A 24,652-nucleotide genomic window follows, 5' to 3' on the forward strand; every position below is an offset into this window, starting at 1 on the left:
TGCCTATGACAGCGCAGATCCATTTATCTTCTCCAGGAAGTTTCCCCCAAAAGGAACCCAAGGACCCTGCAGGTGAGCACCTGGAAAGACGCAGACACCTCAGATTCCCAGAGATAAAAGCTGCCATTAAAAAGGCATAAACAAAGGGCATCATGAGCATTTTGCCACGTCTCCGAACTGGAGAGGAGGCAGAAATAACCTTTACACAATCCCATTAGCATTTCCAGTGAAAACAACAGCATTATAGGAGGGAGAACAATGTATTTTCTTATCATCCAGAAAGGCCAAAGGTATTTGTCTGATTTAATATTTTATAATTGATATTAAGCAACAGAAAGGATGCGACAGGCAGGCAGGAGACAGCTGCATGGCAGAAACTGCCCTCTGCTTTTCCAGCAGTGTGCTGTCCAGGTCAGAGCACAGCTGCTCTTCTCTGCAGAAATCCTCACAGAAAAAAGGATTTCTCTCAAGCCCAGCCGTAGGGACCCACATCCAAAGGCAGGCTCCTCCGTGCTCACCACGCTGCTACTTAGTGCTGTGACAGTGCCACGTCTCTGCAGGAGACAATGCTCCAACATCTGCAGTCCAAAGGGAGGAAATAGCTTCAGCCTGCCTGTGGTCATCCATCCTCCCATTGGAGGGCAGATGCTGATGGGCACCAGTCTAACTTCCATGTCCCCCGTGGTGGGAAGAGACAAAATGGAATACTATGGAGAAGAGATGCTGTGGACAGGCATAAACAAGCAAGAAAAGAGTCAGGAGGCTCGAAATTAGGTGGTGACACCCAGTGGGAAACAAGGCAGCCAGCACACGTGTCAACATCCCACTAGCATGGCACAGCACCCAGAGGAGCAGCAAGCCTGGACCAGAACACCTTCTACATGTCTATTAACACTCAGTCCCTTGGTTGTGGTCAGGTTGGGATTGATCAGACTTGCAGCTGTACCTGGCAGGACCCCTTTGCTCCCCGGCTGAGCCTTCCAGCAAAGTCACTGCAGTGGGTGCCAGGCATACTCATATATGAGGTCTACAACTACTTTCATAAGTACCTCGTGTTTTTTATCTCCATTAAAGAATAGAAATTGGGTCATTCTTTGCTGAAACATTCTGGAAAGTCATCGCTGAAATCTCTCACTTGCTTCTTCCATCTGTTTATTTCTACCACTTAATAACACGTCTGTCTCATCAACCATTCCTGACACTGTGGCAAGAAAATCCAACTTGGCGAAGACAGCTTTATCAAAGAGACATTTGCTCATCGTTGCTGCGTGACACCGCATCAGCGCTTCTTGTGTATATGCAGTCTGGTCTGCAATTTCAAAGAGTGCCTTCCATCTCTTCGAGGAGGTGATATGACCAAGACATTTGAAGCTGTTGATTATTATGCAAAAGGTTATCCAAACTGTGAAGATAAGAAGCAACTTCAAGCATTTCAAGGAGTCTCATTTGTTTGGCGATATGTTCTCTTCAATGCTACATGATGTCATGGGCCCAATTTCAAGTGATTAGTAACAACAGCAAAGCAGTCACTGAAATCATCTCTGAAAGAAGAGAGAACTCTGCAACCGTACAAAGAGGCTGCGCTGTCAGTCATTTTCTCAGCTTAACAAAGCCTGAGCCTGCAGGCTTCACCACACCACCACACCTGCTCCTGCCTTTGCTTTCCAAAGAGCTACCCAGGCAGTCTGCAGAAGGGGAACTTGATGGAATGCAGCTTGACCCTTTTAATTTGAGCAATCTTATGTTTATTGCCTTCATAATGGATGACCTCACTCACTCCTTTGCTTTAAATCCATTCTCCTGGCTTCATTACTGAACAATCTGCTTCTTGGGGAGGCGTGAATCTGTACAAAAGTTTAAAACCAGTTGAGCTGAAGCAATGTCCCTGTTTTCTTTTTATTTTATGTATCTTATGAGGGTTGCTCCAAAAGTAATGTCTCCTGTTTTGTGATGTCAGCCCACAATGTCAGAGGTGCATGTTGATGCTGCAGCAGTAGAGGGTGAACCTTTGCACCAGTAACCGTAACATATTGCTGCTGTGTGACACGGGGCAGCAGAGGTGGTCTGTCAGAATGGCGTTTCAAACACGGCTATGGTAGGAAAGGCCAGAAAGTAGCACGAGATTGGCAGGAGGCATGGAGAGTTTCAGCTTGTCAGCTCGACAGTTGAAAGTTAGTTAACAACTGAGACCAAATCTTGAAGAATCTACTGCCAATGGAAGTGTGCCAGGTTTAGATATATATGCCAGCCTACATATAGCACAATTCCCAGCTGCACACCGGGCCCATGATTTTCCAGCCACTAAATAAAACAGACACAGTGGCATTTCCCTTAACTTGCACTGCCAGTTTGGGTGCGTTTCCTCGCTTTGCCACAAACTGCCCAGCAGCAGCCAAAGAGCAGAGCATTACTCCCAGACACTGCAGAATAAGCTGAGCACAAACCTTCCTCTTAACGGTTTTCCATTAGCAGAGAGGAAATAAAAAAGTGAAGATTGAACCCAAAATACCAAACATTTAGATATTACTATTTTCATCAGATTAAAGTTTAAAGCTTCAGTTAACTTGGTGCTTGTCAAAGACAGGGAAGTTATCACAGAATCATAGAACGGCCAGGGTTGGAAGGGACCTCAAGGATCACAAATCTCCACCCCCCTGCCACACACAGGGCCACCAACGTCCACATTTAACACCAGCCCAGGCTGCCCAGGGCCCCGTCCAACCTGGCCTTGAACACCTCCAGGGATGGACGGGGCATCACAGCCTCTCTGGGCAGCTGTTCCAGCACCTCACCACTCTCTCTGTAAAGAATTTCCCCCTGACATCCAAAGTTAACTGTAGCTGAGTTTTTGTAGTCCCACCTTGCCTGCAGCTGTGCAGCTAATGAAGGAGCCTCAGCCTTCAATGGGTTTTGAGTCCTTCTGGAAGGATCAATCTATTGGGGTGATTTTCTTAGAAGTAGCATAAAATAACACACGCCTACCTGCACTGTGTAGCCATTGGATCTGTGCAGGCTTTGACTCCGTGAACAAATGCAGTGGGATAACATCAAATTTCCAGGTTTCTAAGCTCGGAGGTATCATCCACTACTCTGCCACAGCCATACCACGAGCAGTGTCTGAAAGTGCATTCATGGAGATGAGTGCTCCTTCCTTCCTCTCCCCTCCTGGGAGAGCCCAGGTCCATTGCTGAAGACCAGACATGCATAGCCAAGAAAAGCACAATGATCTTGGATAAGTTGCCCATTCTGTTCTGGGTGACAGAAACACCAATTCAAGGGAACATTACCTGCACTTAACATTTATCCCACCACAGGATTTCCTATGTGAGGTAGGGCAATGAAGGCATGAACACCTTTATCCCCTCCTACAATGAATCCAGGCCCAAGCAGGAGTCACCATCAAGCCTTAGTATCTGGGCAAACAGATGTAGTACTTCTTTGAGGCAAGAGCAAAGTGCTGGCAGACCTGAAGAAGAAACCAACAAAACTCAGCTCCCGGTGTAGACAAAAAGAGGTAGACTGGAAGGATCTTCAGGTTGCAGAGGCAGACTTCTAGCAGAACTGGTGCCAGGGCAGCAGGCTTTTTGCAATTCAGCTTTGCAATGTCAGCAGAAACATAAGAAACTGAGGTACATGGAAATGTGGTGGTAGGGCTGGGTTTGGGTCTCCTGGGAAATGCAGAAATGCTGCTGAGAGGACAGGTCCTATTTGGCAGTTGGGAACAGGAAGGAGACCTCCTAAGCCACCCCAGGGCCACCCTTTGCAGAGGAGATGGATAGTTGACAATGAATGCTGGCATTATTTTATCTACATTTCATCAGACATCATTTCAGCCTAATTAACGTCATCTGATCCATCTTCTAAATCCACACTTCAGTATAGGGTCGCTTAAAAGAAACAATCCTCAGACGTAGAAGCCCAGAAGCTAGAGTTCAAAGCATAAAGAACATTAGAATAATATTAAATCACTCCGGCAATTAGGGGAAGAAACAAAAACTATTAACTTAGAGCCACATGAAACTATGCACCAAAAACACCAGTAGTGTTTTATTTAGAAAAAATACAGTCTTGTTATGAACTAGATTATTAATTGCAGGAGATGACTCCTCACTTGCTATAAGAGCCAGGGACGTGTTTTGCCCCGCTGGTACAGAAGGGTGTGCACAATCCCTCCCAAATGCCTGCAAACAATTCCTACTGACCTGTCTTAAGTTTCTGCTGGTGTTGACTTAATCTTTGGTTCTCCCTTCAATCAGTTTATTATTTTCTGGTTTGGTTTCCCTATCAGTCCATCTAATTCAAACTACATCATGTACTTTTTTTTTTTTTTGAGCTTTACATTTTTTCCTAGGAGACTTTCTCAACTTCAGCCAGATGGGGCCTCTCTTCTTTCTCCTGGCTCTACTCACTCCAAGAATAAAAGCCTCCTCTGTTCTCTTTGGACTGGCTTCCAGCATTTGTAGGATGGTTTATCTGGAAGGAGCAGTTCATACTTTTCCATGCTGCAATAGACAGTTCCCACTGTGGACAGACACACTGCTGCAGGAGAACCAAAACTTACAAAATATTCACTCCATCCCTCTTTTAGAGCTCAGGAACTTTCCCCACCCCATCACCTTGACTTCTCAAGGAGTCTTTGACCTCCAAGACGTAGGATGGAGATCCCACACCTCAGAGGGGTCACTGGCCTCCTTTACACTGTAGGACTGCCCTCCCCTGCAGTGCTCTGCCGAAACCATTACTCAACAACAATCAGAGGGGCAGGCAGGGAGGGGACTGCGGCTGCTCAGGCTGGCCCTCCTCACCCACGGCTCTCCCAGGACGGCAGGTTCTCTACAGAAGGCAGTGCTTGGAGTTGCCTGCAGTGAATGCACATTGAGGCAGGCACTCTGGAAAAAATAGTTGCACTAATAATGACTTTTTTTGAGGTTTTTCCTTCTCCACCCCGGTCTTTTCCATCCCCTACACATAGGGGATTCTGTGTCAGAGGAACTCAAGACCACACAGGATCTAACTCCATCTTATGCCCCCATGTAACAGACTAGAAGGGGCATGCTTGCTTTTACGAGCAAGCAATTTTCTTGCCCCGAGTATAAATACATTCAGTAGAAATACATAAACACATAATTTAAAACCTGCTTTGACACAGGCAGGACTTGCAAGCTCTCGTGCAACCCCAGGGGAAAGCTTACACACTGACCCAGTCTGATCTGGGTCCCTTGGTCACTCCTTGCATCCCTTGCAGAAGTGGTAACAATCAGCAGTGGTAGGTTTTGAGATGCTGCCTGTGCGGCACTGCAGGACTGTAGTGTTTGTGGGTTTCTCAACACAGTTAATGCCGCAAATCCCGCTTTCAGGCACTCGCTTAGCAAACCCTAATTTGCAGAAAGTGTCAGCCTGTGCCCTTGACTATAAGCACTGGTGGGTGCCATCTGCCAACACTATGACTTGTCGAGAGGCCAGGTCCTCTGCCAGACGTGACAACGACGCCTTGGTGATGTCTGCAGAAATTTCATTTTGACAGGGTGATCGTTAAGCCTGGAAAGCAGCTCAGTTCTGCTGCGTTAACATCTGAAGGCTGTGCATGCCAGCTCCTGGAGTCAGGGGTGCTCCTGCCCTGGGCCAGCCTGCAGCAGGGCTGAGCAGAGCTCGCTCATGCTGCGCTCATCATTCTCCTCCGGCTCACTGCTGGACTTGGAGGGGCTGCTGCTGGGCAAGCTGCGGCCAGTGCCTGTCCTCAGGGCCCCACTGGGGTCTGCCCGGGCTGGAGCGCTGTCATAGCTGGGCCGGGTGTAGTTCCTTTGGGTGAAAAACTGCCCCAGCAGCAATTTCGGGAGGATTTTCTGCAGGCTTTCACAAGTCCTCTGCTTTGTGCTCAGCTGGGTGTAATGCAAATCCAACTGCAGGACCACATCCGTCTGGAAGGAAAGAACAAAGGACATAAAGTGAATTGGGCAGAAGAGCTGAAGCAGAGGCTTTTGCTCCATTAGAACACTCCGTGGGCTCAGCTGCCATTCTGAAGGCTCATAGCCCCATGCTGTGGTGTGCCAGGGCAGTGCTGCTGCCTCAGGAAGTGAGCTGCTCTGTACATTTATGGCATCTACAGGCCTGAGCCACAGTTTCTGGATTTCAGGACTTGTCCTGAAACCAGGCCACCTCCCTGGAGACCTCACTGAATAGGGCACTGAGAGCACCGAGGCCTTGGGGCACAGGGAATGCCATGACATCCACCCTGGTCATCGTGTCCATCCTTGCCAAAGCCCAGCACTGCACACACAAGAGGAAGGCATGTAAGGGCACAGATGTGAACCATTTAAAGCACATATGCCACAGTACAAAAAAACTGACAGTTTCAAACGGCAGCACTCTGCAAGGATCCATTTGCAGTCCATCTTGTTATATATGGTGAAAGATTTGGAAAATAACGGGCTTGTGGCAGCCACCCCCCTGAGTATGGAGCCTTAGCATGGGGCTGTGCCCAAGATGCCCAGCTGTACAAAGCAGGGAGATGGTTCATGCAGCACAAAGGAGATTTTTCCTACATGCCTGGCCTGCTGCCATATGCTGAAGCACATATCCTACCCGGCTAATGCTGCTCACTGTAGGCAGATCCACACAGCAGCTCAAGAGCAATGTTCAGGTGTGGAGCCCTGCAGAAAGCATCTGGCAAGACCCACTGGCTGGGTGCGAGAGGAGAAAAAACTAAGAGAGAAACAAGGTGCATGCTGCTATTTGCAGAGAAAGGACTTGCTGGAAGAACCAAGCCAGGGGACCAGTAATAATGCCTCTCAAGTGGTCTTTAAATGGTCTTTTTGAAGAGTGCCAAGGGGGCATCTGGCTCAAGCTCAGCAGTACTGCTCTGACAGCAGGAAAAAATCCCTTCTGCTGCTCAAGTCCAAGTCCATCTCTCAGGCAATCACAGTGCTTAGTGAGACATCCTTCATCCACAACATTTGGGTTACTCTGACCTCTATGAGGCTGCCACAGGCAAGGAACAGCCTCTCTGGCCAGGCACTGGAAATAAAGGGTGAGGCAAGAGAAAAGCAAGCTTTTGTGCCCACCAACAAGCTCTGCTAACACTGATGTGGGCGTGACGCTGACACCCCAGATGCTGGGCATCTTCTGCATGGAGCCAAGAGTTACATGGTCAGAGGGGGACAGCCAGCAGCAGGGGGAAGTACTGCTTCTGTGAGGCTGCAGGAAACTGTATTTGTACTCTACCTGAATTTTCTGTAGTCCACAGAGTTGGAAGACGCAGTCCAGCTCCTCATGCTTGTAAACAGAGGTGAGCAGAGAATCCATTTGGTCTGGGTGGCTCTCTTCCAGATTGGCAACATCGTCCACTTCCTAGGTCAGGAAAACAAAGGAAGTGTGAGGAAATCTCAGCATCTCCCTGGGCACGGAGACACAGCTGCCCATCAAACATGCTGCTTCTCTACACAGCAGTGCCTGGGGCTGGCCTGTGCTCTTGACACTTGGTCTAGTGGCAATGTGGTGTACTCTAACTGAAGTACTACAGAACACAAGCAGCAGGAATATAGACTTTACACACTTATCTCAAGTAAATCAGTGGCAAAACCTAGCTGAACACCCTCTGAGGGCAGGAAATCTCTGTTATGGGATTTCCAGTGGTATAGATGGCAGCAAAAGCCAGTATCACAATGACCTGTAGTGTAAGAGGCCTGTGGAGGAGGGAGTAAGGAGCTTCCCAAAGGCACAGATGGAGGGAGATCTGAGTTGTGCTGGGTAATGAGTTAGCCCCTGCCATTTACAGAACTGTCATTTCCTGCCTAATTACTCAAATTTCTCCAGAACAGTTCCCTCTCACTAAGGTCCTCATCAGTAACATTTGCGTCCAGGAACACCCCCTGAACTGCTGCCTGTAGAAGGCCAAAGCAATTTGTTTCTGGCCAGAAGAATACTGGCCGTGGAAGCTAAAATGCTGGATCCTAAACGCTGGGATTTGCAGGCATCAGAATCACCTTTGTCTGCAAGGCTGGAAGAACAGGAGTAAAAGTCATTTATTTCACTGCTGCTGATCCAGCAGGTCCATTGGAGGGAGGCAGGCTGAAGAAAAGCATTTATCACTGTATAAAGCAAAGTCAAATTCCATCTCCCCGCCTGGCAACTTGTTACTGGAAAGAAAAACTGGAAAGCATTTAGGATAGATCAGGGCAGCAAATGGACCTGGCAAAAAGGGAGGTGGGTGTGCCAACAAAGGGTGGACACAACTCAGAGGGGGGTGGAGCAGCTGTCCTGCACAGGGAGCCTTTGGCCAGCCTGAACTGAAATGGGAGATAGACTGCAATGCAGAGCACTTCCTGCAAACAAACACTGCCCTCTCCTGCCCTCTCCTTGCTTGGCTCATTGCATCAGGTATCTGCTCCAAATCCCAAATGTGGACACTGTTATGCTGAGCCCAGTAGCTGGGTTAAACTAAACCTGCAGACAAAACAGAAGCACAAGGGAAGTCATCCTGGATGCCACTGATGCAGAACTTCAGCAGGACGCCTGCAAAAGGGAGCAGAGTGCTCCCACAGCACCCAGCCAGCTCCATCTCACCTGATACTGCTGACCTTGCACTGCAGTATGCACTTAGCTGTGGACAGGATGAGCATGCAGTCAGCACTGCTAGCCCCTGCCAGCAACAGGAAAATGACCAACTCTTTGAGTTAAAGGTGGTGCCTGTACTTCCAGTAGCATTAGGAAGGTGCCTGTTGAAGCTGGGGTTGGGCTGTGTCCCCTTTTTTCTCCTTGCAGGCACTGATGTGCAGTGGATCAGATGACTTCTAAGTGCCTCCTTTTTGTAACTGCATTACCAGCCACTGTGAATCTTCAGAGATTAACATCACAGTCTGGTTCCAGCTAACAGGGCAGGGATGCTCAGATCTGTTCTTGCATAAGCTGCTCTTCTCCTGTGCGTCTGTCTATTAGTTTGCAATTGGACTGTGATGCCCTACTTTCATCCCAAGAAAAATTCAACACTATGGGTGTGACTAGCATGAATATAGCAATACTCCATTACGACATAAAACACGGTGCATGGGAAGCCAGGCAGCACCAGGAATCTGGACTGGGTTAACCATGTAGTGTCCCTGAATGGTCGCAAGCCAGTCCCAAGAGCTGAACAGCCCAAAGAGATGTGCTGCATTTCTCTGGCACAGACATTGGAAGGAAACAGTACCAAACTCAGCGCTTCAGCCTCAGCAACACTGAGGAGAGCTCACACAAACCTGGGAGCTCCTGTTTGTAACCTCAGCAGAGTTTTCTGCCCTGCTTTGGTTGCACCAGTGGCTGTGGACAACCACAATGACCCAGCTGTTTCCCCCATTATGCACAGCATAACTACTGCTTACTGCTGTCCACGTCCAGACCTTGCATCTGCTAAGTAACAGCCTTGCCATCAGATTGCATCTTTCTAAAATCCAATCCTGTCTTTCAGCACCCTGCACTGCTGTGCCACTTTACAGGAGCCTGCAGGCATTTATGGACATGGATTAGATCCCCCTGAGACTCCCCTTCTCCAGTCTGAAGTCTCAGCTCTCTCAGTCTCTTCATGTAGAAGAGATGCTCCAAGCCCTTCAGCACCTCCATGGCACTTCGTTGGACATTCTCATGTCTCTCTTGCCCGAGTTCAGGTACCTGCCCGGGCTGTCAGGATAGATAGCAGCCTCACAGTGACATCTGCTGGCTTCTTCAGCACTTGAGGGTGCATCCTATCAGGTTCCACAGACCTGTGTATGTCTGAGATCAATTAGGAGTTCCCAGCGCACTCATGCAGGCCTCCCGCTGCCTTTGCCTGCTTTCCTGTTCACTGGGATATCTGAGTCAAGAGGGGGATCCTTGAAAACAAACCAGCTCTCCTCGACCTCTCATCTCTCCAGGGCTGACACAAAAAAACCCCAAAAAACAAAAAAAATAGCTCTTGAAATCAGTGACCTTCAAGATGGAAATCTGGGCAAGGACTGACCTCATCTCAAGGAATCAATTAAAGTCTTGACATGTGTGGTTCAAAGCTCCTTTGTTGACAGCAACTTGTTACCCACATGCATCTGCACAGGGATGTGGTGGAGTCACTGTCCCTGGAGGTGTTCAAGAGCTGTGAATATGCAGCATGAGGGACATGGTTTAGTGGCTATGGTGGGGATGGAGTTGATAGTTGGACTAGATGATCTTAGAGGTCTTTTCCAAACTCAATGATTCTACAAAAATGGGAGGGATGTGACTGGGGAGGCCATTAGGTCAAACAGCTCCGGAGCAAGTGACTTGACTTCAAAATAAGGAGATCCAACACAGAAAGCAGACATTTGGACAGCACAGATTAAAAAATGGGGGTGCCTTAGATCTCCGTGTAATTTAGTTCAACTTATATCCTAAAACAGTCTTTCTCTCTGAGTACAGTCTGCCAAATGAAAATGCAAGATGAGGGATGGGAGAGAACGCCAGCACTACAAAATTAAAGAAAATGGATCAATGCTAGAAAACATCACTGTGATTACCTCTGACAAGCCTTACTGCAAGCCCAGGCTCCTCACTTTTGTAGGCAGAACATGGCAAATGCAAAAAGTGCCATTTCCTCAACCAAATATCTCCCCGGGCTCATTCCACAGGGCTTAAAACATACAGGAGCCAGGTGCCCTCCTACAGACACCCTTGCATCTCTGAGTTGGTCCCAAAGATGCGGGGGGTAGCCCTGCTGCAGGCGTCTAATTGGGCAGACCAATTGCAACCCAGAGCCAGGATGTGCTGCCATGTCAGCACACACCACTGGAGGTCAGTGTGGGCCATCACCGCTGGGGAAAAGGACAAGGACGGCGGATCGATCCCACCTGCTCTCCTGGGTCCCTTTTCGGTCTGCCCCGAGTTTCTCCTGTGCCAGCCCTGCATGCAGAAGCAAGCCTCTGGGTCCCCCCTTCCCCACAAGCGCTGCCGTGGAGTGGATATGCGCACACATGCACACAATTTTCATGCATGTTAAGGAGCTCACAAGGAGAAATGAAGAAATAATGCTTTGGCTTGGTGGCAGGTAGCATCGGGCTCCCGACCTCTGCTGGACGCACCGCTCCACGCCAGTGACAATAAGGGATCTGAGGGCAGCACCCCTCCACCAGCAACAAGGGCAGAAAGACCCAGTGACAGTCATGCTATCCTTCAGCAAAGGGACTACACAAAACGAGGAAGACTGTTAGCAAAAATGAGCAGCAAAAAGGGTTAAATCCTAAGAGATCCACCTAAGAAGCCACCAGAGCTCTTACAGGAAAGATTCACGGAAGCTGATATGGCTCAACACAGAACAAGTGCAGAGGATGTATTGTTTTATGGAGTTATTTTATAACAGTGGGTTAAAACAGCATTATTCAAGAATCAGATCTGCTTCCAAACACAGAAAACGGACAGGCTTTTCATCTCAATCAGATTAAATGCAATAATTCAATCAGGCAGGCCAGAAAGAAGCCTGAGAAATAACTGGTTACAGGCTCTGAAACCGGTGCTAAATCCATTTCATAATGCGTTACAAGCCAGGCAGGCCACTGAGACATGGAGGGAGCATTTATAAGGCACAGAGCACTTGCAGAAAGGCAGCATTAAGAGTGGAGGGGATCCTTTTGCAGGTTCAGCCCTCAAGCTCACTATAATCCCCCTCCCTTTGCTGCTGCAGGGAGAACCGAGAGGAAGGGCCCAGCATTCCCCCACAAAGGACTCACAGTGGGCTGGCGGAGCATGAGCTGCGCATCAGTGAGGAGGGCCGGGAGGTGCTGCAGCCTGGCGCAGACAGACAGCACGTTGGAGAACAGCCGGTGGAAGCGAAGCTCTGCCTGCACCCCACAGGGGAACGTCACTGTTTCGCTTGGAGGCTCTGCAAGGGAAGGCAGAGCAGGGTGAGAGGTGAGGGTCCTGCTGCCACCTCCCTGCCGGGTGGAGCCAGTCAGGGGCACGGGGTCCCTCTGCTCCCTCCTGCCTTGCCTGGCTGCTCCCCACACAGCTCACCGTGGCCGCATCCCCAGCGCTCTGTGGCTGCTCCTGTGGGGCAGATGGGGTCCGTCAGGGAACGGGCTTCCTTCAGAGTGTGCTTGATCTCCATCACCTGCTTCCCAGTGACCACGGGATCCCGGCCAAGGTCTGGAGGAGACATTTTAGAGGCACAAGTGTCACTCCGGGTTCCTTATTTACCATCCTGCCTTTCAGAGCCTACATCAACATACTGGTCCATGCTGCCAGGTCACTGAAACCTTGCATGGAGTACAGCCTGCATCTTCATTTCTGGGGAGGAAGAATGGGGGTGCTCATCTTCCCTCTCTCCCTTGCTAGGATTTGGATTCTGCCAATATTTTTTCTCATCCCTGCTAGGGAAATACATTTCCAGCTCGGGTACAAACCACTCCTTTACCTTCTAATACATCCTCCAGCATGTGTGTAACTTTCTTCTCCTGCAAAATATGTTTCTTCAAATATTTCATGAAGATCCCAGAGCTGAACTGCCCATCCTGCAACTCATAGGCTTCTGCATCTTCACTCCTGCAAGGGGAATGACTTGTCTTTACCTTTCTGAGATGGGAGGAAGTCCTGGGAGTGAGTCAGGGCTTGCTGACTCTATTCAGGCTGTGCCAGCTGAGCGTGAATTAGCCTCTCATGCAACGGTGCAAAGTGGTTGATATTAGCTCAGAAGGTGAGAAGGGAATAGGATGGGAAAAAAGTAGAGAAAGGGATCAGAGGAGGAGAGCACTGCCTCTTTTGCCAGCCTCAGTGGGCGACAGCAGCTGAACAGCCTAAAGAACTAGAGTTGGAGCAGTAAGCTCATCTTCATCTCAGGAGGTTCCAGATGTCATGCTTGTGGCACACATACGTTGGGAATCAGGTTCAGGCCTGGGAAAGGAGATGACAGGACAGGAGCTGATGTCACCTTCACAAGTACCCTATAACTGATGAACAGCTGCCACTGGCAATATTAGGAGGAAGAAAAGAAGTGTCTGAATGGGAAATACTAGAGATAAAAGGGTGAGAGATGGAGGAAAAATGAAGGAAACATGAGAAAGGCATTCTGAAGCCTCTGAAAGTCTGCAAGAATAAAACTATGGAAATAGCCAGTATTTTTTCCTGTGTCATAGTGTGGGCACAGCAAAGCACACTTACGTGGCATAGCCATAAACAGTATTGCCCCAGGGCTCCAGCGGCTGTACCTGGGAGAGGGCACACTCTGGGTTGTACCTGTAAGAGGAGATGAAGATACCAGTCAGTACTGAGAGCATTTATCAGAGCATGCCTGCAGTGCAGAGCCAGTGTGCTCCATGAAATTCACCTCCTGTGGATGAAAGTAAGAACAGCCTTCATATAAAAAATAAACGCTCGCGTTGTAGGGCAGCAACAGACTAAAGCCAGGAATCCCAAGAACACAAAACCAGGGAGAAATGAACAGTTAGGGCCACCTCTGACCTATTTGCATCAGTGGTCTGCTCTACGCAGCATATGAACCTAGAGCTGCGGGTGCAACCTTGCCTCCCCTCTCCTGAGGCTAATTTTTCACAAATTCAAGGGACTGGGAGGTGCGCACAGAAGCACTGCTTGTGGCTACAGTTTGTCTGCCTGTCCCAAAGCTCTGGGGTGCCCCACAGCTCTCTTTTAGCCCATGGACATACCTTGTGCCCCAGGAAATCAAAGCTGACACATGGCCAGATGGGATCAGTATATGCAATTACATCTCAGAGCTCAATATTGGTTTTGACACCCTTGTCTAGATCTAGCTCAGTGAGCACCTAGATGGTGACCTGTTATTTCCAAGGTTGGGTGTATCACGAGTGACAGTCCTGGTTTCCACTAAAGCAGATGTCATGGTAACATTAATGACAAGCCTTGCCTAGGAGCAAATCTGACTCCAGACAGACCTGAGAACATGGGGACTGGTTGCCTCCGAGGTAGGAGACCTACACCAGTAATATGGATAAGTTCCTGATCGCAAACAGAAAAGAGCACAGAGATGGTGTTACTCAGTGCTATTCAATTCTAGAATAGCTTGCTGGAACTGAAGTTGGCACACTAAGAAGAGCAGAAGGGATCACTGCATTGCCAGCACCCAGAAAGTTACCTACTACTGGTGCAACACTCTGGAGAAGATGTTTAATGGCAGCATTAATCTGGCTTGTGTAAATTTTCTAAAGATCATGAGAAGAGAAAATGTTGGAAAGGAGACATGCATCTAAATATGAACAGTAAACAGAGAGATTTATCTGCCCCTTAGATGTTCCTAAATGAACACAGAAATCTGGGATTCCAGGTCCAAGAAGAAATGAGAGCTCAGATCCCCAAATAAGCTGAGGTACTGTTGTCTGCACGCCAGAAACAGTGATCTGAGGCTGCACAGACAGAGGCTGGTGCAAATCTTTTGTGATGGCACCAGTAAAGCCATCATGCATGCAGTGAAAATACTGGCCGCAGTCCCTGCCCTAGAAGAAGACAAAGTTCAGCAGGGCGTTTCCAGACCACGACCAAAGGCAGGGAGATGTCTGATATCAGAGAGCATGGCAAAGCTCCAGTAAAGGTTCACTCATACTGCATTCAGACTGAATTAATGCAATTCAGTTCTCATCTACATCCCAGACAGAAGATGGTGTCCTTTTCCTGCCCTAAGCAGCACAACCAGAAGCCCTCATAAATCAGGAATTCCTGGAAGAGGCAATCGCATCCTCCCAAAATCAGCACATGAATTACTGGGTTACATGCGAGCTCCATGTCCCTGATTCCTTCTGTGCTGAAGCTGAACATCTGCTACCACTTGGCAAATGAGCCAGGCCTTTCTCATCTCCTTGGTATTTCTGATGCCAACATATGGGGCGAAGAGATACTTGGTGTGAAATCCTTCTCAGCACACACTGCTCCTCCTGATCCATGGACGGCTGGGCAAGCCATGGAAACAACCATCTGCAATTCACAACAGCAATTTAACAAAAAGGGCATTTGGAAAGGAGGCCCCAGGAGTCCTGTTTTACTGGGTGTTGTGAACACACACAACTATGAAATCCAAAGGCTTTGCTGAGCTGAAGCAGTGACTTCTTGAGAAAAACAAGCCCAAGCAGGGAGCTTCCACAGCCATCCACTGTGTGCCCAGTGATAACACCTACTGCACAAAGTGCTGTGCTTGCTGTGGGAAAGGGGAGGGAAAAAGTGTGAGACTGGGGGAGGAAGAGAGAAGAACAGCCACATAACATCAGAGCAGCTCTCACATCACACCCTGCTCCCAAAGTGCAGTAAAATTCACTGAGCAGATAAATGGCCAGCAACATCAAGGAAGGAGGTATCAGCTCCAAACCATTTCATAGATTGTCGCTGTTCATGTTAGAATTCCCAGGGAGCCTCCATGTAGCAAAGCTGCCTCCCCATCACATTCTGCCCTGCTATTTTCAGGTGCAACATTTGACATCTGGACAAGTTCCTGGGCTAACCTCTGCCACCAGATCTGGCAGGAGCCGTGCTGATGATTCAGCAGCTCTGCTCAGCAAGGGCTCTCAGCAGCCTTGGGACAGGGAACCAAAGCTCTCTCCTCCATGCAGCAGCAGTGAGCTGCACAGTGATGTTTTGCTATGAGGCATTTGGGGCAGGTATCAAAGGACAGTGAGCTCCATCACTGTTGACAGTTCAGAGCTGCAGAAGGCAGGGTGACTCTCAGTGCAACTTAGAATAGCTTGTAAGCTATTCAAAGCTAGTGTTCCCACCTCTGCAGCTAAAAGATACCAAAGAGTCTTTGATGGGCCTGACAGCTCTTTCAAGGCAGCGGTATCAAAAGTTGTCCTTCCATTGCTCAGTGCAGAACCACAGAAAGAAGAGGGAAAATTTTCTTCCTTCAGCCTCCAGATTCTTCCTGTCCTGTAAGGAGGGCAGGAAGCCCCTCTCAGGAGCCCCAAATAAATGAAACAGAGACAACTTCTACTGGATAAGCCTAACTACATCTACTGAAACTGGGCAACTAGTAATTTTCTGCAGCTCACAAGCTTGCAGGATGGAAATCTGCAGGTCAAGGGAGAATGATGGGCTTTCCACACTGAGAGAGGAACAGCTGATCCTGCCCTCAGCAGCAGCCTTGGTCCCACTTCACAGTGTAACTTCAGAAGCCTTTAGAGAAGTCAAACCAAGTAGCATAACTTGAAATATTTTTCCTGTCGTGTTGCACTCTTCTCACTGAGATGGAAACAAAAACACAGACAACACTCCAGGCGACCTGCTCAAATAGCCTGCATTTGGCAGGCTTTTTCATCTCCCTTCTCCCTAGCACATCTCAAGCAGGATCTGATGCTTACAACGCTGTATCTAACACGTGACCAACTGGGCTTCCCAGGACATCCTGCAAAACCTGACAGCCTTGCTGATTTCATAACACAGACGTATAACCTTTCAGAGAGACCTTGCCAGTGCAACAGAGGACGTGCTCTTGAAAATCCATAAGAACGTCTCACGTAGCTGTGCAGGAACCCATTGCTGAAGGGAGGATGAAGCTGGCAGCTGTTTTCCCAACCCCTTGAAATGCCATGCACTGCCTGTCCCGGTGAGGAAGAGGAAAGAGCACCCTACCATTTCCTGCAGGTGTCCAGCAGGATCAGGTTCAGGGCCGTCTGCTGCTGCTGCATCTTCTGAAGGATCCTCTGCACGCTGATGCAGTTCTCAGGGGCGTACAATTGTGGAGCATCAACAGGGACCATGTAGTTCCTCCCCAGGTGTTCATACCCGTGCCCGGCATAGTAGAATATAGCTGGGAACATGGAGAGGAGAAGATGAGTCATGATGCAAGCTTGCAGGTCTGCAGCCAGCTCTCCACAGCCATCTCCCACCTCCTGCCCTGTAGGGGGACTGGCTTGGAACACACTAGCAGCACTTCCAGGCAGACAACTTGAGCTACCCTGACCTCAAAGACCTGACTTTCTTCAAATCCATGCCCTTCAGTGGAGCAGCCATGAGAGGCTCTCTTGTATTTGTGGTTTCCAGCAGCTCTTTAAGAGACACCAAAGTCACCAAGGTTTATACGTTCGCTAACCCGTAATCATTTGTGCAACAACATCCAGGCTTGGCATCTGCCAGGCTGAATATCACCTTTGAACAAGTATTTGGCAAAAAAAAATGATCTCTTTGCAAGAACGTGACAATAGACAAAGCATTTCACCTCGACCAACAGTACTTTAACAACCTTTTAAGGAAGAAGCTTCTCAGCTACCTAGTTCAGGACAGACTCATGCAGGCTCAGATGATGGGAAATATTCTTTGAATTTCAAAGGTCTGCTAGTATTTATACATCTATGAGACAGTGAAAAATGAGACTGAGAAAAACAGAGAGAGATGAGAGATGTCCAGAACATGTAGACTGTGTCCTTCAAAACCTCCAAACAGATACCAGCCCTGTAAGGGGGGAGAAGAGACAGACTCATCCAGGTGTCAGTGGCAAGTCCAATGTCGATTTGGTTTAGGAGCACAAAACATAACAGTGGTTTCTAACTTTACAAGAGACAGCAACATGGGAACACCCACGCTGGAAAGCCAGCACAGACGAGCACGGCAAAGCTAGCGCTTCTCCAACCCTACACACGTGTTCAGCGAAGGGCTCTCCTCCCGCACGAGAATCCCTAGGTGGGCTGTAGCTTTCCAAAAACAAGCTGTGAGTTGGTTTCCCAGCACTGACAGAACTGCTTGGGGGATGCTGCTGAAAGAGAACTTGAGGAACTGAAATCTGTTAAAAATAGCTCTGTGAGGTGATGCAAGCAGTTGCACTACCGCAATTAAGGTATAGAGAAGAATGAGAGGTCAGAAATGAGAACAAAAGGCTATAAGGCAAAAGTAGAAGACATTCTTAAGTCAGATTCACTGCCAAAGCCCATGCTTCACTGAATAATCTCTCCTTTATTTTCTTCACTCTTCCTGGCCCTGCAGTTTGCAAGAAACTCACTTTGATCTCTGCTGCTGGAAGGGATGCAGTGAATGGGACAGGATCTGAAGGACTGAAAGCATGACCTCATCCCATGGAGTGAAACCATGACTTCATAGTAAATGAGGGCTAAAGTCATCTTCAGTTTCCGTTCTCAGTGGACAATGGAAAGTTACTCAAATGGCTGTTTTCACGGATGCCCACGAGGTTTGGGTTCCTCTTCTTAGGGATCAACAGCCAGAAACAGAGGGCTCAGATTTGCACAAGTTTAAAACTTTCATAACTAGCAAATCAAAGCCACAAAAGCTCTGAAAATATAAGAGTATAACATGGGAAGAATTGTGGAAAAATCAGATACAGCTCTTTCAAGTTTGGACCCTAAAGTAGTCAAGCATTTCTGGCTTTTGTCTCTCTGACACCATTTCTGTACTTATAATGGAGTTGATGACATCCTATGCCTAACAACATCACTGACACTTGGAAAGAACTGAAGTATGACAGAAAAACCCACAGAGAATCATAAAGTTATCAAATCTCCTAACTTTGGAGGCCTTGCTTTGTACCTTTGAACGCTCCCTGCGCTGTTTAAGCCCAGTGACTGGAGTTCAAACAGAAAGACAGGAACTTCACATGAGCTGAACAACTTCACTGCAAATCTCTTCTGGACTGAATTGCTCTTCCTGAACAGGAATGTCAACATTTTGCCCAGAGGGGAAAAGGCATTTTGTTTTTTTTTTTTCCGAGTTACATTTCAACACTCTGCCCACATCTTATGAGTCAAAAACTGCTGATCAGAGACAAGCTTCCGAGTACCAAATTAAAAAGGGGAAGCTCCAGGCACTGCTTATAACACAGGAAATGTCAACATGCAGCTTAATTAACCCATGACAGCATGTTCCTCCTATTTCCCTTGTAAGCTTTTGCTTTTGTTGCATTTCCGACATTTTTGACTCGGGACTTTTTAGGACACTTGAAATAACAGCTGGGGAGATTTCTTGTTTGTCTGAGGGCTGCATAATTAGATTATTCAGGGGATGTTTGGGTCCTTCAAAATGCACTGTACCTTTTGTAAGAAGAGAGCTGGAGAAAAAACAGATGAGCCACTGCAGTGAATCACAGAAGCCCTTGGATCACCTCAAACATCCAGGCACGCAATACCATTCTGCCTGAAATTAAACCTTGGTTTTTTTGCTCTGGGCTTGAGTAACCTGTGATGAGGTTGAATAACAAAAAGCACAAAGTCCTGCACTCAGACAGGTTAACACCAGGCAACATTTTGTCTGGGGTTTAGCTCTGGTTGAACAGTGATGCTAAAAATAAGGAAAACACAGCAGCAACCCCCTAAAGATGAGCCAGCACCTGGGAACAGAGCTACCTTAGGAGACACCTTAGGGACTGGCAGAGGAAGGGAAGTTGTCAGCACCACCACTGACCCTAAGGAGATCCCACTTATGTCCTACGTCCAGTTTTAGGGACTTCAGTTCAAGAAGCAAGAAAAAGGCCAGTAGAAACTATTCAGTTATTGGGCTCCAGGGCCTGGAAGAAGGGGCTGGGCTGGGCAGGTGATGTGGAGGTGAAGGGGGGCGGGGTCTAATAACAGCCTACAGCTGCTGGAAGGGCAATTAGGCAATTAACGAGACAACAAAGCCCAACTCTCTTCATCAGCAAAGGCCATAAGACATGGGGCAACACGCTGCTGTCTCACCATCATCTGTGTGATCTATGTCAAAACTGTCTCTCTCAGTCAGCTTTAGGTGTTTATCCAGGAGCTACTGCCTTGAAAAAAAGTGATATACAGTGTTTAGAAGGAGTTGCTGGCTTCCTCTAAACATGTATTTCTAATAAAAAGACAAGTTAATTTCCAGGATGTGTGCTTCACCTATTTCTTTCAATCTTATGCAAAGAAAACAAGTGAAAAAATGCAAGAAGATGGATCAGTGAGAGGCAGCATCATTCAGAAGACCTGGGGCAATCAGCAGGCAGACAGACCCAACACTCCACCCTAAGTCTGGATGCCACCCAATTACAGCAAACATCTTCCACTTGATCACAGTGTGGGGACTGGCCCATGCCAAGGTTCACTGCCTCCGAAGAACAGACTGCTCAGCTTAGAAAGCTGTAAAGAAAACCACTATTTGAGGCAGGCTATGCCAAGCAAACACTTGAGGCTTATCAGGGTTCGGTAGCTCAGCTGTTTATGTTTTCCTTGCCAGTGCACATAATCAATTTTGCCAGGAAGGATCAATGGCCACAAAAGCAGAAAAGTACTGGAAGTTTAAATAAGGCATGACAGCATGAATGGTTTCCCATTTCCCAATCTTTTTCCTCTCCACTGGTTATGAAAACAGGGGAATTACCATGGAGAAAAACCCCATTTGGTCTTCGGGCACTACACATACAAGGCAGGAGCGGCAGTGCCTTACACAGACGTGGAAAAAGCACAGCATCTCGCCAGGGAATACTCTGGCTCAGGAGAGGAGACAAAACCTGAGACACAAGGGGATTTCAGAGAGCAACCAGAAAAGGAATCTGCAAGTGAAGTGACAGGACAACGCTGCTGTCAGATGACATAGGGCTGGAGCAGCAACCTCTGCCTGCTGCCTTTCCCTGCCAACTCAGCCTCCCTGGGTGAGTCAGTGCCTCTGGGAATGAAGGAGCTTTGCAGTGTTTCACTCGGGGCCTCATCTCTATCCATTACACAACTCCTAACCTCACAGCAAGCACTGAAATTGGCCCTAATGCTGACTTTTGCTGCCTCAATCCCTTGGTACACCAGTGAGCTGAGAGGGTGCTGAAAATAAGCACTGCTCAAAGCAGGCTGTGCCTCATGCTGATGTTTCAAAGCATAAAAAAAAGCCCACCAAAACCCAGCAAACATCTGCCAGGTGTTTTTGGAGTATCCATCATGCTGGAAGAATCTCAGAAATCCCAAGGAAGCTACTTTCATCACAAAAATCTGGACACCTGCTTTAAGACCCACAAGATCGGCTCTTTGGTTTTGTGTTTACGGAACACTGCCCCAGGAAGTTAAACCACAAAAGCCACCTGTCTGCAGCTAGGAATATGCGCTTCTGCAAAAAGCCTGTCATCAGGACTGAGAAATAAGGAAATTTTGGCCAACTGTAGCCAATCAGAGATCAAAAGGAGCTTCTGGCCCGACAAAGGAGTGTGTGGGGCAATCCACAACCAACCTCCTAAATTCTGTCATCTAAGAAAAAATGTAAACACCCTCTCCCACTCACCATCAGAAGCACTGGCTTCCCAAAACCCAAGCACAAAACCATGCTAATCGAGTCAGAGGTTAGCCACATGATGGAGAAAAACCTTTTTTGCCTGCATGTAACCTGGCCCAAATTGAATGGTGTTTACCTGGGATTTCTGCCAAGCCTGGCACCACTGCAGACTGTGCTGCAGGGATACCCTAACCCACATGAAGAAAAGTGGGTTAGCAGAGCCCCTAATTTATTTATTATTGTTATTTTAATACAATAGCTGTTAGGGAAATTGCCAAATCTCTGCTCCTCCCTTTCTCTGACTGCTGCCACCTGTATGTAAACTGCTGCCTTACCATAGACTCCTTTCTCCAGGAGCTGTAGGAACCGACTGACTGCTGCCACCATCTCAGCCTTGTTCAGGTCCAGGAGAGAGACAACTTGGAAGCCCAGCTGCTTCAGAAGAAGACTCAGCTCAAACACATCCGTGACGGGAGCCATCAGGTTTGGATGATGCTGGTAATGGTTGTTGCCCACTAAAAGGGCTAGCTTGCCTGTAGCTAACAAAAACAAGTGACAAAGTTGTAAGTGCAGAGCAGGTAGCAAGGTCTAACTTCCTTTGGTTGGCACGAGGACAGGGGAAATCCTTTCTCACTTTTAGGAAGGAAGGTTTGACATGTCACAAGCCTGCAGTGTCCTCCAGAAAGCCCTCAGCTTTTTCAACACTTGAATAAAACACACAAGGCATCGTTTTGAAAGAAAAACCTGAAAAGTTTCCACTTGGGAAGCAAAACTCCAGGAGCAGCAGAGGATCAGTGCTACTGAGGATTTCTGGCACAGGTCCTGTCATGTCTGTCTCACATACTGGTGGTGCCTGGGAGGGGAAAGCTCTGAGCTATCTTCAGAAGTAACTTTCCCCAAGGGAGAAAGGAAAGAAACTCCATCTCCTGCTTTCATTTTAACCCCCAGATATCCCTGTGGGAAAATCAGATTCATGGGTTTCAGCAGCTGTGGGAGCAAGGAGCTTTGCTCTAGTCCAAGGAGGTATTTCAAAGAAGGAAAAGGTGTTGTGCAAAGCAGATTTCATTGTCATTTGGCAGGTGTGGAGGCCGAGGTTGGGTTACTCATCAGGAATAATCTTTCTCCACATGGTGAGACAGACGAGGTCTTGGCAGGGGACAAGACTCATCCTGTGCCTTACAGATCCGATCCAGAAAGCAAAGAGCCTGTGGCAGCAGCATTGTCATAAAAGCTTGAAATGGCCTGGGCAGGAAAAACACATCAACGCCTTCCCCTCCTATCTATTCTGGAGCTTGACTTTTAATTAAGGGAATAATTTCTCAAGAAAAGACAGTACTCACCAAATAACTTCCCAGAGCGACAGGTGTCTGGAAAAGAAAGAGGGGAAGATAAGTCTGTGCCCAGCATGCAGCATCCCTGCGCCAGCTCCCATGGCAGGTCTGGAACCTGTTTCCATGGCCCCTGGCAATGCAAAGCTGCATCACACAGTGCATCTGCATCCCTGCTGCAACTGCAGAAGTAAAACAGGCTGCTCCTCAAGCACGTTTTTTGCCGCTTCCTTGTTAACCCTACAGTCTGCTCATTTGAGGAGTCTATTTGCGTGGGATTTATCTGAAATCCCATTTTGGCAGCAAAGGGGAACAGCAAGTGGTTCGGGATGAAGGTCAGGGCATGCTGGAGAGAAGAGTGACTGTGTGCAAGCAGCTGGGAAACAGAGCTGGGAGAAAGGGCAGGCAGGGGAAACAGAATGATTCCACAAAGAAACTCAGTCAACATAAGCTTCAAAATAGAGAGCTACTCCCTTGAGCAGGAAGGAAGCTGACTGTTTGCTCTTGGTGTGATAGTATTCCCAGCACCTACAACACCCTAGTTTGCTTTCTCCTGAATTCCAGCTCAGGAAGGCCACCCCAAACATGGAGTTCACATCCGTGAAGTCCATTAGCTGCCCTGCTGAAGAGCAGCAGGGCATCCATGCAGGAATCCCACGCCTGAGCATTCCCAGCATGAAGCCCCTGAAAATCATCATTACCACGACAGATACAGATTTTCCTATTATAAAAACCAATCCAGCCCAGTGAAAAGCCTGAAACTCTACAGGCTTTATATGAAAAAAAGAGTAAGGACATATTTTAATTGTGTAAATCTTACAGGTCTGGAAGACCTTTAGCATCTGAATACACAGTAATGACTGTACTGCTAATTAAAGAATAATAGAATTATGGTTGAAATAAGAAATTAGAAATAAGGTTGGAAAAGACCATCAACACCATGGCCACTAAACCAAGTCCCTCAGTGCCACATCTCCACAGTTCCTGAACACCTCCAGGGATGGTGACTCCACCACTTCCCTGAGCAGCATGTTCAGAGAAGAAATATTTCCCAATACCCAACGTGAGCCTTCCCTGCTGTAATTTAATGCTATTACCTCTCATCCTATCACTGTTACCCAGGAAAAGAGGCTGATCCCCACCTTGCCACAACCTCCTCTCAGGCTGTTGTAGGGAGTGATAAGGTCTCCCCTGAGCCTCCTCCTCTCCAGACACCTGTTCCACTGCCCTCCTCTGGACACGCTTCAGGACCTTGATGTCTTTCTGGCAGTAAGGTGCCCAAATATGAACACTGGGTACACAGCCTCACCGGTGCCAAATGCAGAGGGACAATAACCTCCCTGTTCCTTGGGCTGTGCTATTTCTGATACAAGCCAAGATGCCATTTGCCTTCTTGCCCACCTGGGCACTTCACTGGCACATGTTCACATGGCTCTTGACTAACACCCCCAGATCCTTTTTCTCTGCACAGCTTGCCAGCCACTCTACCCCAAGCCTGTAGCAATGCACGGGCTTGTAACCAACGGATCTGGTACGTGGTCTTGTTAAATTTCATCCCATTGGCCTCAGCCCCTCAATGCAGTTTGTTCAGATCCCTCTGTAGGGCCTTCCTGCCCTCACACCCATCAGCACTTTCTCCCAATTCGGATTACCACACTTGCATTCAGTCCCACACATGCTGAGTGATCACGTTCAATATTATCTGCTCCATGACCTCCCCCAGACTGAGGTTAGGCTGACAGGCCTACAATTTCCCAAATCCTCTTTCCAACCCATTTAGTAGATGGGAGTCACACTGGCAGTATCCTGTCTCCTGGGAGCTCCCCCGCTGACCAGGATTGCTGAGAGACAGTCCAAAGCAGCTTTATGAGCACTTCCAACAGTTCCTTCAGCACCCTCAGGTGGATCCTATCTGGCCCCATTTGTGACAATCTAGGTGCTGCAGCTCCAGGAATGCCTGGAAAGCCACCAGAACAAACCTGTTTGTGCTTTTCCTGTCTCTGACAGAGCTGCTTGTCTCATTTTAAAGCTATCCAGCCATAACATTTGGAAACCAACCCAGTCTGTTCATGCTGTCTGCTACTCCCAGGCACTGCTTTGCAAGTTGCAATGAGGCAAGGAGAGTACACAGGGCTCTCAGATTATAGAGATCCAATTTGCACCCTGGAGAGATTTTAATGCCAGTGAAAAAC

At 48.1% G+C, this 24,652-nt stretch overlaps 1 protein-coding gene across 5 annotated transcripts in view; it reads right to left on the reverse strand.

Moving 5' to 3' along the window:
- Positions 1-338: 338 nt before the first annotated feature.
- The window catches only part of LOC125698247 (mucosa-associated lymphoid tissue lymphoma translocation protein 1-like), a 30,028-nt gene continuing 5,714 nt past the window's right edge, over positions 339-24,652 (reverse strand). For 2 of the 5 annotated variants that reach the window (XM_048956324.1, XM_048956323.1), the window contains exons 7-15: positions 22,473-22,499; positions 21,468-21,671; positions 16,558-16,735; positions 13,132-13,206; positions 12,389-12,516; positions 11,989-12,120; positions 11,706-11,857; positions 7,222-7,347; positions 342-5,918 (exon numbers count right to left, since the gene is read on the reverse strand). In XM_048956324.1, coding sequence (XP_048812281.1) covers positions 5,601-5,918; positions 7,222-7,347; positions 11,706-11,857; positions 11,989-12,120; positions 12,389-12,516; positions 13,132-13,206; positions 16,558-16,735; positions 21,468-21,671; positions 22,473-22,499 — 1,340 coding nt within the window. In that variant the 3' untranslated portion in view covers positions 342-5,600. Of the gene's footprint in view, positions 5,919-7,221; positions 7,348-11,705; positions 11,858-11,988; positions 12,121-12,388; positions 12,517-13,131; positions 13,207-16,557; positions 16,736-21,467; positions 21,672-22,472; positions 22,500-24,652 lie in introns of all 5 variants that reach the window. The other 3 variants (XR_007379138.1, XM_048956321.1, XM_048956322.1) reach the window with 3 other exon arrangements.

The sequence above is a fragment of the Lagopus muta genome, chromosome 10 (genome assembly GCF_023343835.1).
Source record: "Lagopus muta isolate bLagMut1 chromosome 10, bLagMut1 primary, whole genome shotgun sequence".
In the NCBI taxonomy this organism is placed as follows: domain Eukaryota; kingdom Metazoa; phylum Chordata; class Aves; order Galliformes; family Phasianidae; genus Lagopus; species Lagopus muta.